At 40.7% G+C, this 17,719-nt stretch overlaps 1 protein-coding gene across 3 annotated transcripts; it reads left to right on the top strand.

Moving 5' to 3' along the window:
- The first annotated feature begins 1,923 nt into the window (after positions 1-1,923).
- Positions 1,924-17,388, top strand: LOC108275632 (cyclin-dependent kinase 5 activator 1). Of its 3 annotated transcripts, none has more exons than XM_017486545.3 (4): positions 1,924-2,067; positions 5,534-5,670; positions 9,089-9,185; positions 15,875-17,388. In XM_017486545.3, exon 4 carries the CDS (start codon positions 15,955-15,957, stop codon positions 16,834-16,836), a length of 882 nt encoding a protein of 293 aa, XP_017342034.1. In that variant the 5' UTR covers positions 1,924-2,067; positions 5,534-5,670; positions 9,089-9,185; positions 15,875-15,954; the 3' UTR covers positions 16,837-17,388. The 3 variants fall into 3 exon arrangements, with proteins under 3 accessions (XP_017342034.1, XP_017342028.1, XP_017342042.1); XM_017486539.3 differs by having other exon boundaries at positions 15,869-17,388; XM_017486553.3 differs by lacking the exon at positions 9,089-9,185 and having other exon boundaries at positions 15,869-17,388.
- Positions 17,389-17,719: the final 331 nt, after the last annotated feature.

Below are 17,719 nucleotides of genomic sequence, written 5' to 3'. Positions count from 1 at the left end.
GACACAAAACTGCAGCGCGAGACGGGAAGCCAGATTGCCTCTGTACGTGCGATCCTGTTAATCAAGACACACGCATGCATGCTGCCCTGACCTGCACTGTTTTAATGTCGTGTTTATAAGAGAGAGAGAGAGAGAGAGAGAGAGAGAGAGAGAAAGAGAAACACACACACACACACACACGGAGAAAGAAGGCATTGCACGCGCTCAGCAGACACTGTGTCATCTATGCGCCATTTTTAATCATTATATCAAGTTCATCATTCTATCCTGCTATTCCTGCTTCCTCGCCTTTCTTTCCTCAGAGAGGGAGGAACTAGGAATCGAGGAAGGTACCTCGTTCTGTCGATTTGTCCTACCTAGTCAGATTTTCCTACCGTAGCGCACAAGTATAGCTCTATCTATCGATCCATCATCGTACCACATCGAAAAATCCTACTGCTGGTTTCTGCTTCTCGTCTGTGACTACTTAAAATAATTCAGTGTAACTTTGCCGAGCATTCTTATTAGGCAATGGTAGGATGATTGTACAGTGCAAAATACCACATCAGATTGTCATACCAATATAAAATAAACAGGTAGGGTGATTTTCCAGTGCAAAAAATCCCAAATCCACGCGCTAGTAGTAAAAAATTATGGGCGTGTTGTTCAGCGGGATAAAAATGACGCAATATTGATGTGCGCATGCGCAGTAATCCCTGGTAGCACAATCTGACAGGTAGGATGTAACGTCAGGACACCCGCAAGGCCATGAAGCATGAATAGCGGAAATATATACATCCCCGGAATACAATAGCAACAGACCGAGTAATGAGGCTGCGTCACCTCCAGCAGTACATTATGTTATTTTAGATTTAATTGCAATAAAGTAAAAATAAAATAAAATGATACAAACATTTGGTTAATAAGTAAAAGACAAATAAATATAGAGAAAAATAAATGAATAAATAAATTAAAATAAAGAAGAACAACACACACACACACACACACACACACACACACACACACACACACAAAGAATTGTTCTATAAATAATAAAGTATAGATAAAGTAAAGTAAGAAAAGTCTCATGGTGTGAGCCACAGAAAGTGCAACAGTCATCAATGTCCAATCTAAAACGCGACACCAGTAAAGATTTGCTCCGGCAGATGAAGCCGACGGGTGCGTAATGACGTAGCAAGAGCCCGGAAGTTAGAGTACAAACATCCGACTCTGAATCTGGACACGGGGGAGACGAATAATACAGAACAACCCCCTAGGACATTGAGTAAACACTGAGTAAAACATTATTGTCCAAGAGCTCTCTCAAATGGCCAGATACATTATAACAGACCAATGTTGTTTGTCGTATTATTTATTGTCGGAATGTTTCTTTGGGTCTGTGTAGTATCCATAACGTACCCTTACGTCACACACTACAATAAAAAAAATACTTAGATGTGTGACATACGGGTGTCTGGGTTAATTTAAACAACTGATACGACCTATGTTCCGGGTCAAGTGCTGAAGACCTTAGGAACGAGGGAAACACCTCAAAAAAGAGTCCTCTGGAGATAGCACGTGCACATACAGCGTCAGAATTACTGGATTGGTCAGTATGCATGCAGAAAACAAGTGCTGTGAATCTGCTACTTCAGCCTGTAAAACCCGGTTAATGTCTGACGTAAATGAGTGAGTGCCGGAGGCCAGCAGAGGGCGCTCTCTCTCTCTCTCTCTCTCTCTCTCTCTCTCCAAAAGGACGCTGTGTAAAATGTAAATAAAAACAGAAAACAATTATTTGCAAACCTCATAAACCGATATGTTATTCACAATAGAACATGGAAAACATATCAAATGTTTAAACTGGGGAAATGTAACATTTTATGGAAAAAATAAGGTCATTCTGAATTCGATGTTCGCAACACGTCTCAACACGCCCCACCGCACCTGCACGCACACTGAACATAGCGCTAAATCTGTGCCTTCATTCTCTTCGATGGCCTGTATATTCAATGTTATTTTTTTAACAAGCTGATATGTCTGTATGACGATTTTGATATTGGCTGTATATACATCACAGCTCATTTAAAGGTAAGAAGTGCTACGTTGTTTAATGCTGATGCTGGGTACAGCCATGCTGATTTGATGTCACTTGCTAAGCTTGAAATTGAGGAGACCCCAGTCCCTGAGTAAGAATTCAGAGTTGAGGGGCATTTTCTTAGTTTTTCCTAGAAGGGTGGAATTGACAAGTTATGAATTTTAGCCGAATACAATATTAATCCCATTTGTAACACTAACCCTCATCAACAGTCCTTCACATAGATAGATAGATAAATAGATGGATATACAGTATCTCACAAAAGTGAGTACACACCTCACATTTTTGTAAATATTTGATTGTCTTTTCATGTGACAACACTGAAGAAATGACAGTTTGCTACAATGTAAAGTAGTGAGTGTACAGCTTGTTTAACAGTGTAAATTTGCTGTCCCCTAAAAAATAACTCAACACACAGCCATTAATGTCTAAACCACTGGCAACAAAAGTGAGTACACCCCTAAGTGAAAATGTCCATATTGGGCCCAAAGTGACAATATTTTGTGTGGCCACCATTATGTTCCAGCATTGCCTTAACCCTCTTGGGCATGGAGTTCACCAGAGCTTCACAGGTTGCCACTGGAATCCTCTTCTACTCCTCCATGACGACATCTCGGAGCTGGTGGATGTTAGAGACCATGTGCTCCTCCACCTTCCATTTGAGGATGCCCCACAGATGCTCAATAGGGATACCTTCACGCTCAGCTTCTTTAGCAATGCAGTGGTCGTCTTGGAGGTGTGTTTGGGGTCTTTATCATGCTGGAATACTGCCCTGCGGCCCAGCCTCCGAAGGGAGGGGATGATGCTCTGCTTCAGTATGTCACAGTACATGTTGGCATTCATGGTTCCCTCAGTGAACTGTAGCTCCCCAGTGCCGGCAGCACTCATGCAGCCCCAGACCATGACACTCACACCACCATGCTTGACTGTAGGCAAGACACACTTGTCTTTGTACTCCTCACCTGGTTGCTGCCACACACACACACGCTGCCACACCATCTGAACCAAATAAGTTTATCTTGGTCTCATCAGAGCACAGTACATGGTTCCAGTAATCCATGTCCTTAGTCTGCTTGTCTTCAGCAAACTGTTTGTGGGCTTTCTTGTGCATCATCTTTAGAAGAATCTTCCTTCTGGGACGACAGCCATGTGACCAATTTGATGCAGTGTGTGGCGTATGGTCTGAGCTTTGCCAGGCTGACCCCCCCACTCCACCCCCACCCTTTCAACCTTTGCAGCAATGCTGGCAGCACTCGTATGTATATTTCCCAAAGACAACCTCTGGATATGACGCTGAGCATGTGCACACAACTTCTTTGGTCGACCATGGCGAGGCCTGTTGTGAGTGGAACCTGTCCTGTTAAACCGCTGTATGGTCTTGGCCACCGTACTGCAGCTCAGTTTCAGCCTAGGCCATCTTTATGTAGAACAACAATTCTTTTTTTCAGATCCTCAGAGAGTTCTTTGCCATGAGGTGCCATGTTGAACTTCCAGTGACCAGTATGAGAGAGTGTGAGAGCGATGACACCAAATTTAACACTCCTGCTCCCCATTCACACCTGAGACCTTGTAACACTAACAAGTCACATGACACCGGGGATGGAAAATGGCTAATTGGGCCCAATATGGACATTTTCACTTAGGGGTGTACTCACTTTTATTGCCAGCGGTTTACACATTAATGGCTGTGTGTTGAGTTATTTTTAGGGGACAGCAAATTTACACTGTTAAACAAGCTGTACACTCACTACTTTACATTGTAGCAAAGTGTCATTTCTTCAGTGTTGTCACATGAAAAGATATAATCAAATATTTACACAAATGTGAGGGGTGTACTCACTTTTGTGAGATACTGTATATTGTTTTGCTGCAGCAGTACAATAAGCAACAAATGACAGAGAAACAGACAATGCACAGAGAACACAGATGATAGCACCCATATGTATAAAATAAGATAAAAAAAAATATATGTAGGAACAAAAGTACATAAAATGGTTGTTGTGCAGGTGATGATCATACGTCATTACGATCATTATTAGTGTTTCCATAAGAAAATGAATAAATAATAATAATAAATACAATGTGGCAGAATGTGAAAAATGTTATTGCACAGCTAACACAGAGTGGATGAGTTGTACAATCTGATAGTGGTGGGTATGAAGGACTTCCTTTAGCATTCATTGCTGCACTGTTGCTGGATCAGTCTGGAGCTGAACGTGCTGTGCTGCATGACTAGGTGTTCATGGATGAGGTGAGAGACAATGTTCATGAATGTTCAGCTGTTTAGCCAGCATCCTGTCGTGCAAAACTGATTCCAGTGAGTCGAGACTGGTCCTAATGACTTGTCCAGCTTTCCATATCAGTTTGTTTAGTTTGCTGGTATCTCCTGCTTTGATACCACTACCCCAGAATACTGCTGCATAAAAGATTTATTTAATATTTAAAATGCCTTTGTTTAATTTACTGTACATGTACATACATCTAAGGTACAATGAGCATCTGTAAAAACAATTGTGTGCAAATATAAAAATCACTAAATTGTTCAATAAGCAGGCACAAGTTAACTCCCAGGAATGAACAAACTTTGGTATGAAAGGTTAAACTGAACCACAAGACAACGACAAAGGACCTGAAAGGATAGCCTGAAAGGAAGAACCTCCTACTACAGACAGATGTTTGCAGTTTATGACTAGGACAAAGACCTAGCCTTTTAGAGGGGTCTCTGGTTAGATAAAACAAAAATGTATCTGTTTTGGCATAATGATCATTGTTATGCATGGAGGAAAAAAGCGTGAGGCTTTTAATCCCAAGTACACTACCTCAACAGTGAAGCATGAGGGTGGGTGCAAGTTGTGAGTGTGTCTTGCTGGTAAGGGGACCGGTGCACTTCAGAATGGCATCATAAAGAAATAGGATTATCTAGAAATACTGAAACAACACCTCAAGACATCAGCCGGAAAGTTAAAACTTGATGCAGTTGGGGCTGCAGAAAGACAGTGAGCCTAAGCAGACGTCCAAAGTTGTAACAAAATGGCTTAAAGACAACAAAGTGAAAGTGGCCATCACAAAGCCTTGACCTGAATCTCTTAGAATTATGGACTGAACTGAAAAAGATCGTCTGAGCAAGGAGGCCCACAAATGTGTCTCTGACCAGTACTGTCAGAATGAATGGGGAATACATCGGGTGGAAAATGGGGAAATCAAGTATTGTGGAAAGCTACCCCAAGTGTTCTGATTCAAGTTCAAGCAATTAAAAGGCAATTCCACCAAATACTAGGAAAGTGTATGTAAACATTTGACCCACTGAAAATCTGATACAGTAAATACACTCTGAAATAAATCAATCTTGTAGCTATTATTTTTGAAATAATATTTAATTATATTAACAATAAATAAAATTATTGTGATCTTTGTGACCTTAATCAGTGACTTTGACTTTGGCTGGTTTGAATATTTCAGAAACTGCTGATCTCCTGGGATTTTCACTCACAACAGACTCGAGATTTGACACAGAATGGTGCAGAAAACATCCTGGGAGTGGAGGATCTGCAGCCTGAAACTGAACAGGAGAATGACCAGACTGGTTTAAGCTGACAGTAAGTCTATAGTAACTAAAACATGCACTCTTTACAAGCATGGTGAGCACATCAAACTTTGAGATAGATGGGCTACAACAGGAGAAGACCACATTAGGTTCCACTCCTGTCAGCCAAGAACAGGGATCTGAGGCTATCATGGGCACAGACTCACCAAACTGGGCAGTTGAAGACTGGAAAAAGACCAGTGTTTTTTTCTTTCTTCTAATCTTCAATGGTCCACTTTCGATGAGCCTGTACCCATGATGGCTTAAGATTCTTGTTCTTGGCTGACAGGAGTGGAACCTGATGTAGTCTTCTGCTGTTGTAGCCCATCCACCTCAAGGTTTGATGTTCTGTGGATGCTGAGATGCTTTTCTGCTCACCACGGTTGTAAACCATCATCCATGCCATGATCCAAGTCACAGAGATCAGACATTTTCTCCATTCTCATGTTTGATGTGAACATTACCCGAAGCTCTTGACTTGTATCTGCATGATGTCTTTGTATTGCACTGCTGCCACATGATTGGCTGATTAGATAACTGCATGAATGTACAGGCGCTCCTAATAAAGTGGATGGTGAGCGTATAGTAACAAATTCTCAGGGACTTGTGTGTGTGTGTGTATGTGTGTGTGTGTGTGTGTGTGTGTGTGTGTGTGTGTGTGTGTGGCCGGGGGTGCTCTACATAATTATTACATGAAGGCTAATAATAAAGGGATTTAAAAAAATTGTGTTATTGAAGTTTTGATGAAGTTTCTGTAAGGAGATGTTTGCTTTACATTTATGAAAGGAATCTCAACTGTCAGAGCTACAGTATCTCAGAAAAGTGTGTACACCCCTCACATTTGTGTAAATATTTGATTATATCTTTTCATGTGACAACACTGAAGAAATGACACTTTGCTACAATGTAAAGTAGTGAGTGTACAGCTTGTATAACAGTGTAAATTTGCTGTCCCCTCTAAATAACTCAACACACAGCCATTAATGTGTAAACCGCTGGCAACAAAAGTGAGTACACCCCTAAGTGAAAATGTCCATATTGGGCCCAATTAGCCATTTCCACTCCCCGGTGTCATGTGACTTGTTAGTGTTACAAGGTCTCAGTTGTGAATGGGGAGCAGGAGTGTTAAATTTGGTGTCATCGCTCTCACACTCCCTCATACTTGTCACTGGAAGTTCAACATGGCACCTCATGGCAAAGAACTCTCTGAGGATTTGAAAAAAAGAATTGTTGCTCTAAATAAAGATGACCTAGGCTATAAGAAGATTGCCAAGACCCTGACACTGAGCTGCAGCACGGTGGCCAAGACCATACAGCAGTTTACCAAGACAGGTTCCACTCACAACAGGCCTCGCCATGGTCGACCAAAGAAGTTGAGTGCACGTGCTCACCGTCATATCCAGAGGCTGTCTTTGGGAAATAGACGTATGAGTGCTGCCAGCATTGCTGCAGAGGTTGAAGGGGTGGGGGGTCAGCCTGTCAGTGCTCAGACCATACGCCGCACACTGCATCAAATTGGTCTGCATGGCTGTCGTCCCAGAAGGAAGCCTCTTCTAAACATGATGCACAAGAAAGCCCGCAAACAGTTTGCTGAAGACAAGCAGACTAAGGACATCGATTACTGGAACCATGTCCTGTGGTCTGATGAGACCAAGATAAACTTATTTGGTTCAGATGGTGTCAAGCGTGTGTGGCGGCAACCAGGTGAGGAGTCCAAAGACAAGTGTGTCTTGCCTACAGTCAAGCATGGTGGTGGGTGTGTCATGGTCTGGGGCTGCATGAGTGCTGCTGGCACTGGGGAGCTACAGTTCATTGAGGGAACCATGAATGCCAACATGTACTGTGACATACTGAAGCAGAGCATGATCCCCTCCCTTTGGAGACTGGGCCGCAGGGCAGTATTCCAGCATGATAACGACCCCAAAAACACCTCCAAGACGACCACGGCCTAGCTAAAGCTGAGGGTGAAGGTGATTGACTGGCCAAGCATTTCTCCAGACCTAAACCCTATTGGGCATCTGTGGGGCATTCTCAAACGGAAGGTGGAGGAGCACAAGGTCTCTAACATCCACCAGCTCTATGATGTTGTCATGGAGGAGTGGAAGAGGACTCCAGTGGCAACCTGTGAAGCTCTGGTGAACTCCATGCCCAAGAGGGTTAAGGCAGTGCTGGAAAATAATGGTGGCCACACAAAATATTGACACTTTGGGTCCAATTTGGACATTTTCACTTAGGGGTGTACTCACTTTTGTTGCCAGCGGTTTAGACATTAATGGCTGTGTGTTGAGTTATTTAGAGGGGACAGCAAATTTACACTGTTACACATGCTGTACACTCACTACTTTACATTGTAGCAAAGTGTCATTTCTTCAGTGTTGTCACATGAAAAGATATAGTCAAATATTTACAAAAATGTGAGCAGTGTACTCACTTTTGTTAGATACTGTATACTGTCTGTAAGATTTCTGGTACGGGAGAGCCTTCTGTATGGAGAATTTCTATTTTCTCAATAACATGCAAGCTGCACTGCAATTTTTTTTTTGTCTTATTAATTTCAAAAGAGAGAAAAAAAACAGAGGCAGCTGATGGAATGAGGGTTCCTTTGAATGTAAAAACAACAACATAGCAAACTACTAGCTACTGTAACTATGACATTAAATGTCCTCAACTAAAAATGGGGAAAAATATACAATGTATTGTTCATTAATAAACGAAGAATTGTAATCATTGGCAAACTGCTATGGTATAAGAGGAACAAAACACAAAGGGATGTGCTGTTATAGAAAAATATCCAACAATGGGGTTGTGTGATGTGACATCACATTTAAATTTAAACTGAGAGATTAATACACAAACTGCTACAGCAGTTTGATGCTGGTTATAAATAATAACATCACCTGTATCGCTCTATTTCCCTTCCCCTAACCCCCCCCCCCCCCCCTCCCGCTTTTCTCTATCCCCCATCACCTCCTTTCCTCTTGATCCCTCTCTTTCTCTCCTCCCTCCCCTGCCTCTGCTCCCTATATCATACCCCCTCCCCTCCCCTCCCTCTCTGTTAGAGTCACATCTTTTACTCCTCTCTAATACTCTACCTTTTAGCGCGTGCATTCTGGATTTTTTATTATTATTATTATTGTTTGTTGCGTTAAGCAGTTCGTCATCATCGTCATCATCAACAACATCATCACCACCATCATATTTAATTATCGTCGTCGTCATTATGTGGATGGGTAATAACGGCGCGCAGGATTTAATTATGCTTCAGACATCAAAATGAGATGTGCATCCTGCGCGTGCTGATGTAAAAACATATATCAGATAATAGAAATAGAGACACGTGCAAGCAGAGCTTTAATGCAGAATGCAGTTGGTGGAAGCGCACGCGCGTACATACACACACACACGTACGTTAACGGCTTTGCTGGTTTCAGATCGTTGATTCGAGGCTGCAGTGAGAGGAGTCTTGAACACAACCGGGAACATGCACGAGCATTAAACTGAACATTATCGCGGAAATCCCCCTGGATGGTGAGTGTATTGTTTCTGCATCATTGTTGTTATTTTGCTCAACATCATGGACAACGTGTAATGCAGGATTAGACCTCAATATTAAAGTTATTAATGATTCATGAGGAGAATCAGGAGATGATGCTAGTGTTCATGCACTTAGGGTTTTTTTGAGTGTAGGTCAGAAATTAAACCACCATGTGCTTAAAGGCCTGAAATTGTGTTAAAAAAATAAAAAATTATATATATATATATATATATATATATATATATATATATATATATATATATATATATATATATATATATATTGGGTTAATGTTCCTGTGTTACACTGCCATAGATTAGAGTACAAATAATGCAGCTGGTGCAGAAATGCCATAATGCAGTTTACTGTTTGCATGGATATGCAAACATAATAATAATAATAATAATAATAATAATAATAATAATAATAGATTACTGTAACTAATATCCCATTTATCCTTATAATTACAATTACAATTCCAACATGGCTGTTTTTTGTCAGTTTAGCAAACAGGCTAATGCAAATGAGATAGGCAAGACTGAGGTTACCTAGCTGCAGCAGCAACAGTTTTCTTTTGTTTTACAGTACAACAGTAGACTAATAATAGTGCAGTAGTAGACTAATAATTAGTTTTCAAATATATAGTATACAACTATTGAATACATCTAGATGCTAACACCTTCAGTCATTTACTTATGACTGTAGCTTTCAGCCAGGAGAAGATGTCGTCAAGTGCTATCCAACTTTCATCAGATGTTTCGACCATAAACCTCAACGCCCTCCAGTTGGTGGGTCAGCAGTGATGGTCAGTCACTGCCCATCTTCTCCCGGCTTCCAGCTCAACTCCTCCCGTCTATTCCAGAGTCTTCAAGATGGTCTTTCAGCTGCCTCCCCCAACCTGCACACAGAAATCTTCATCTGCCTTGTTGCTACTCCCAAGGCTGTGAGTGTCTTCCACACGGATTGTGCAGGGAACCCCCTACAGCCAACCTCAATTGGGAAAAGTCAGGCCGGCCATCTTTTATCCCTGCATTATTGGACCAGGTCCTGGTACTTGGTGGCTTTCCTTTCCGAGGTCTCTTCACATCCGTCTTCCCATGGGACCGTCTTCCCATTAGGATGATCCTCCTTACCTCCACAGACCATTTGAACATGTCAGGGCTCAGGGATGTTTGGACGACCTGGGGAAACTGTAGTTTTCTTCCCAGGTCCACCCACATCTCCCATGATTGTTCTGCCGGCAGGAGGCTCTTCTTGGTCTTTTTGGAGGAGGATGCTTTCTCCCCCTCCCTGATGAACTTAATGGATGGAGACGGTTTCATGTAGGTTTGATAGTTTTTCCGTCATCTCATGATGCCATCTGTATCTTCCCAATCTTACACCCTGCCTGTATGTGCATTAACATGCCTCTCCCTCTACATAGCTTGCACATTTGGTCCTACCTCATTCCACACCTGTGCTGTTGGAAGAGTATCGTACACTGATTGGAGCAGGAAAGAGAATTGAAAGGGCTATAGTCTCCAAAGTTCAGGCCATGTTATCTTCTATTTTGGCATTTCCCACTTTGTCCAGGCTCCTTGAACTCCATGTTCCACAGCCCTGGACCTTAGCCCTTCCTCCTCCAGGTGTCGAACCTCAGCTTAGATCATGTCTCTTCTCTGCCTTGGGTCTGCTTTCCCCCACTGCTGGAAGTGGGTAGTTCCAAGTTCTTGTCTCCTATTGCACAGGTTCCCAGTGATGTCCCTCAACTTCAGCATGCTTTCTGCCTCTGCCACTGATGCTGCCCACTTCTGTCCTGATCTTGTGGGGACACCTGCACCTCTGATCTTTTCATCACTAAAATCTCTGTACACCATCACAGCCCTGCACTTTGCCACCTTGAACTCTTCCACCACTGATGATAGGGGTAGCTGTAACTGTCCAGACCTTATGTATAGCCCGACTGACGTTAAGCTTGGTGTAATTCTGAGCCAAACGTGTTTGTTCACTTGCCTCTCGACTCCTTCCAGTGTTGCCATAGTGAGTAGCCACATGACTCCTGGTAGCATACTGGAAGAGCCAGGCCTTAAATATATTATTAGTAAATGTGGTATACAACAGTGTTTCTAATTTTGAGGAGACTCACAAAATGATGCTAGTGTTCATGCACTTAGGGTCATGTTACATTTGTAGGTCAGAAATTAAACCAACATGTGTATAAAATCATTATATTACATATACCTTACCTTATTAGACATTTTTAAATTCAGGGAGATAATTAAAATTTTCTAGCGTTAATGTTCCTGTATCATATACAAATAATGCAGCTGGTGCAGTATAGACATAATGCAGTTTACTGTTTGTGTGGTTATTGTTATTTTCTTCACTATAATAATAATAATAATAATAATAATAATAATAATAATAATAATAAGTTTAGTGTAACTAACATCCCATTTATCCTTATAATTACAATCCAACATGGCTGTTTTTTTTGGGGGTTTTTTTGGCCCTGTAGCAAATGAGCTAGGCAAAGTTACGCTATCTGACTGCAACAGCAGCAGTTTCAATAGCTGACTCTGTTTTCTTTTGTTTTACAGTATACTTATTCGTTGCCAAAATTATACTTGGTATATGAAAGTCTTTCTATTTTTTAATATTTGGAGTAATAAATCCAGTTAGCATTAGCAAGCTAAGCTAGTGGCTAGCACTGTTCTGTTTAGTTAGGAGGTGAAGTTAGCACACCACTGACAGATGTAATATTGATTTTTGTTTTAAAATAAAGATGTTATTGTAGTTAATAGTGTATAAATAGACAGTAATGAATAATATACTAGCCACATTTCCTATTATTATTATTATTATGGCCTAGCTCTAACAGATCAAGGACTTGATCTTAGTCATGAATGCAGAAAAGTTATAATTTTATACATGTCTTATGAAGCCTTCCTACTATGAAACCTAAAAATGTTGGTTGCGTTGCCACCGTCTGTAAAAAATAACTGGTCATACAAATTTCAGTGTCCATCTCCAGAGGCCTGCTTCATGACAATTTTTTTCTGTGTGTATGTAAAGTGGGAAGAGCTAATCTTACCTGTAAATACCAGTTGTACCCTAAACTTTCCAAAAACTCAGATTTCACAGCTTGTGTCAGATCATATATATATATATATATATATATATGTATATATGTATATATATATATATATATATATATATATATATATATATATATATATATATATATATAAAACCTGATTGTGAAAATGGCAGTGGCTTCCACAATTAATATAGTTATGGGTATAATATTTCTAGCAATGCCGTGGCAGCCATTTTGAAAATCAGGGGGACGCAGCTGTCAGTAAGTGACTCATACCCCCCCACATCCACACTCCACCACCCTGGGGAGTGAATATAGCTCAAGTAGATTAGCCCACTGGAACGTAATTGCTTATCAAGAGAACCTACATTTGTGTATTGTCACTATACTTGTAGGAATGCAGTTACTGTACATCTAGTAAAATTTGTTTATATATTATTATTATATTTGTGTCCATTGCTGCTTTCTTTATTCTATTTCACCTACACTACAATTTTACACTTTGGCCGGTAGACAGATCGTGGCTGTGGCTGTAAGTATTGCCGGTATTAGGTTTCAGATGATTGACGATAGTATCGGGGAAATGCTAATAGATTTATCTATCATGATGGCTAGCAAGTTGGATGATTTCAATGTTTGTCAGAAAACAGAGTCAGATTTATGATTTTATCCTCAATTGCATCAATGGCAGCTTATAGTGTCAATTAGTTTACAGTTGTATAATTGCACAAAATGTAATATTAGCGTGAGCCGAATGAGATGTTCCATATGACGTCTTAGTGTGACACCCTTTTATCCTGCTCCCCTTAGGAACTTCCTGCGACACCCCTGCGACATTCATAAGTACGTTTTATAAGAAAAAATTATGATACTGTTGAAGATCTCAATGAAGAATAACTTTATTGCAGCATGGCAGTGACACAGTACATGAAGCACTTCGGGTTCATCTGAGTTAAAGTGAACCCCAAACAATATCAGCACAGATATTTTATACTATATTTCACCCCAGGTTTACTTTACGTAATGTAAATGAAGGTTTGCTCTAAATATAAAATTAAGGATATCATTTGATGTGAGCACTTTCTGTTCTCATAGTACTGATTTCATTATACGTGTAACTCCAAATGGTGAAGTGATAGGATTGTCAAGACAGATGTCTTTCTGAATGATAATTACGGTCACATAACCCTTTGTTCAGGGATGGTTCTTAATATCCCACTGCCGCTCCCATGCTGTAACTGAGTGAATGTCACTTTAGGTGGTATTATATATATATTGCTGAGATTGAGGTAAATTGTCCCTTTGATAATTCAGCCTTTTAAAGAGATGAGCTTTTTCCATCAACTACCTTGGAGGGGAATCTGTTTAGAGGCAGGCTGTAATTTCTTACAGTCCCTCCTTTGATGCCTTTGATGCGCTTGGCCCAAAAGAAGCATCACATCCACTCCCTTTACACTTCCCGTATTGGGAAAGTGCCCGGTGGCAGTGAAGCCCTGCGTTAGGTTGTCCTTTGGCCACTGGAGAATGTTACCTGTCATTGAGTCATCACCTCATGCACACTGGTTACTGCTCCCTCCAATTAGGCCAAACTTGTCACAGGATTACTCTTATAATTTGGTATTATATAAAATGTTTCTTGGGTTAGGAAGAGAGGCATTCAAGAACCATCACAGCCAGTAGGAAGGTCCTATGGTTATTATTGAGTTATCTGCAATTTGGCATCGTACACAACACAAACAGCATAATATAATGCATTGGCAAATAATGATAATTCATATGCAAACAGCAGTTTTGAAGGTTACATCCAAAATTAAACCCAAATAGGCTATAGCTAAGTCTCCGTCATACATTTAGTTTGTCAGAACCTTGTTCTTCTCTTCAAGACCTTGCTGTGCTTTAACAATGTGACTATCTTTCTTTTGCATCAATGACATTAGCATATTGTCTAGTTTTGGTAACTCAAAATCAAATTCTGGAATATTTTCCCCAAAATCTAGTTGTTCCTCTGGATTCAATTACCTTGTCTGTTGGGTAACATTTACATATTGATAGTATTAATTTCCTATAGACCATGTTGGCTCTAGTCTCATATAAAATGAGGTGAAATTTAACGGGCTACAATTGACAAGGATAGAGAAGTGATAGAGAAGGGTCGTAGTTGCATATTGTTGCAAGCCTTTTTTTTGACAAGTGTTGACAGATAGGGCAGATGCAATGGTGTGAACATCCAATACAGTCTCTTCTTCTTCCTGTAGTCCTTCTTGTATATAAGCATCTGTTTGCAAAACCTGCAGCCCCACAAGTCCTTAAGCTTGAGTTCATTCTTGCAGAGTTCTTGTGCACTAATCTAACCGGATATTCCCAGATTCTTCCAGATAACTCCAAGCACACTCTCCACTAACCCCAATAACTTCTGCCTGATCGTGGTTCCTCTGGGATGATTTACTTGTAGATCTTCTGTTAGGTGGTCCGTGGATGAGCTGGTTGCTATAGCACCATAATACCTCAGGAATGCTGTTGGCAAGAAGTCTTTATACATTCCTGTCACACACTCTCACACTGTTGCAACTTTTCCTTTTTGATTTCTAGGCATTTTGGGATAATTTTCAAACCGGGAGATAGTCCACTCATACGGCTTTTCAGCAACATTCTCTATCCTGTCATACATTCCCTGTGAGCCATGCTTGGCTATGTACTTAACGATCAGCTCTTCCAGTCTCAAAATCTTATTGAATTATGTACAGTAATTCAATAGCTATTCACTTATTCTTTCAATGACTACACGTTATCTAGTTACTTTCAGATATCTGTTAGTCTATTTATTCATAGCTCCAGCACATCTGATGTAAACAAACAAAACAGTCACACTACGTTGGACTTCAGAACTTGAATGTCTGTCTGTGTTGGACAGCCACACTCCATCGGGCCTTTCAAGTTCAAATACACTAACACGAACAATTTTAAAATGTAACACTGCCACAGTATGTCAGACAAAACCACACTATGTCAGGTTTTTTTGTATTATATTTTAAAATGGTCTACCTATCCACAGTACTTTGAGCTTAAAACAAAATATTTATCGCGTTTAAAACACCTTCACAGTACGTCGGGCAAAACCACACTGCTTCGAGTTATTGTTTTAAACTTCACAGAGCTGCGGCTCTCGTTGCTATAATGAGTTTCAGTTACTTTAGAAACTATTTTATTACTATTCTGCCACCGCACTGCATCGAGTTGATTCAATTATGTTAGAATCTTAATAGAATTATAACAATCAAACGTTTCAGTTACTTTAGAAATTTAGAAACTTTCAGTTACTATAGAAACAACAATTCCACAACAGCTCTGTTACCACACTGCGTCGAGCTGATTCAGTTACTACAGAAATAACAATTTCACTACAGCTCTGTCACTGTTTCTATAAATAACTAATTGTGGACTGATGATACCACTCGATCAATGGGATCTGGGATTTCAATTGGTGTTTGTGATTTTTATTCAGTCTTTGCTGATTGTAAAAATGGTTCATATTTTTGCACTATATCTCCTGGAATGTTAATGATCAGTGGGAGTTAATTTAATCAACCTTTGTTTAAGGTGCAGACTGAGTTCAGCAGTCACATTGTGACTTGGCCTGAGGGACAAGAATCATCCCCTGCATCACTGTATGAGCGCTGAGTATCATGGGAACAACGCTGTCAGTGTCACCAGGCTACCGTAAGGCAGCGCTGTGTGACGAGGCGGCACAGAACAGCAGGAACACCAAACGCTCATCAGTCATTGGCGTGTTTCCATGGAAACGAATTGTAGCTGTTTCGGCAAGACGGAAAGGGTCAAAGAAGCTCGATGCAGGAGGAGGGAGTCAGGAGGAGAGCGCCGTTAGGGTTAGTGTAAGCCTCGATGGCAACCTAAATCTGAAGAAGTCTCAGTCCTATGCTAACCTGTCAGTGTTTGCGCAAGAGGGAGGGCTAAATGTTCCAAATTCAAAAACCACCAGTGATATTGCTGTGAGCGCTGCCCTTGAGGATCAGGATCAGGATGGCTCGGAAGGTTCCAGATCATCAAAGCGGATCTTGGTACAGGCGTCAACAAGCGAGCTGCTGCGCAGTCTGGGTGAGTTTCTGTGCCGTCGGTGTTACCGACTCAAGCGTCTATCACCAGGTGACCCTGCACTTTGGCTGCATGCAGTGGACCGTGCCCTCTTGCTGCAGGGCTGGCAGGAACAGGCCTTTATCTCGCCGCCAAGCATGGTCTTTCTCTACATGCTGTGCCGCGCAGTGGTTTCGGCGGAGGTGGGGAGTGAACGCGAGCTGCGCCTAGAACTGCTCACCTGCCTATACTTGAGCTATTCTTACATGGGCAGTGAGATCTCATACCCACTAAAGCCCTTTCTATTGCAACAGGACAAAGATGCATTCTGGGATAGGTGTCTGCAGATCATCCACTGCACCAGTGCTAACATGCTAAAGCTAAATGCTGATCCACGCTACTTCACACAGGTCTTCGCTGACCTGAAGAGTGAGAGTCAGAGAGGGGAAGGTGAGAGAGTACTTCTTGATCGATAAACACCATTCTCTGCGTGCCTCTGTGTGTGTTTGTGTATGAGGCTGAAGACACTCAAATGTCTCTGAAGCTGCCAGTATTAATTAATTCCACATGCATTTATAGAGTAGTTTCTCAAAACACCTTCTTTCCTCAAACATCTCGACACACAGGCACCTTTACAAAAATACTTAGTGAAGTATTATTATGGTTATAATCACTGAAACTGTGTTTTAACTGTGTTTTATTTGACAAATGTCACATTTAAAACACTTTTAAAGTCCTTTTGTTAATAATTTATTTGTAGTATTAATTATTACATGCTTACGGTCCTGATCAGGCAAGTATCAGTTTATTCTTATCTGATCAGGACCTTAACCATTTACTGTATTAACGTATTTTACAGTATTTTATTGCATAAATGATAGTTTTATATTTTTATACCATTCAGGTGAACAGTGTTTAGTTCATTGGTTATTTAAATAAAGTGTCATTAAACTGTCATTATTTTGCACAAGTGTGTGTATGTGTGTGTGTGTGTGTATGTGTGTGTGTGTGTGCAAAGCTGTCAAAATGAATTGTGTGAATTGCAATATGAATCATAATCTAAAACATCAGCCAACCCCAAACCTGAATTTGTATCCCAAACAAAAACAAAATCACAAACTGAATGGGAATCTGTATCACTATCACAAACTGAATCAGAATAATGTTAATTCATTCGTGTTAGCTCGTAGGTATTCACATGACGCATCACAATATCTAACACACATATTGTTACACATATACCTGTATTTTTATTGAGAGCGCTTCAAAATGACACCGCTCCTCTTTTGTTCCATTAGATTGGAGGTTAACTAGTTAGGCAGCATGTTTGGGCAGCATAGTCATGCCCGGGTAAAATTA

Source organism: Ictalurus punctatus, chromosome 2 (genome assembly GCF_001660625.3).
Source record: "Ictalurus punctatus breed USDA103 chromosome 2, Coco_2.0, whole genome shotgun sequence".
NCBI lineage: Eukaryota > Metazoa > Chordata > Actinopteri > Siluriformes > Ictaluridae > Ictalurus > Ictalurus punctatus.
Note: the sequence above shows the minus strand (reverse complement) of the source record. Positions and strands in the feature narration are given on the sequence as shown.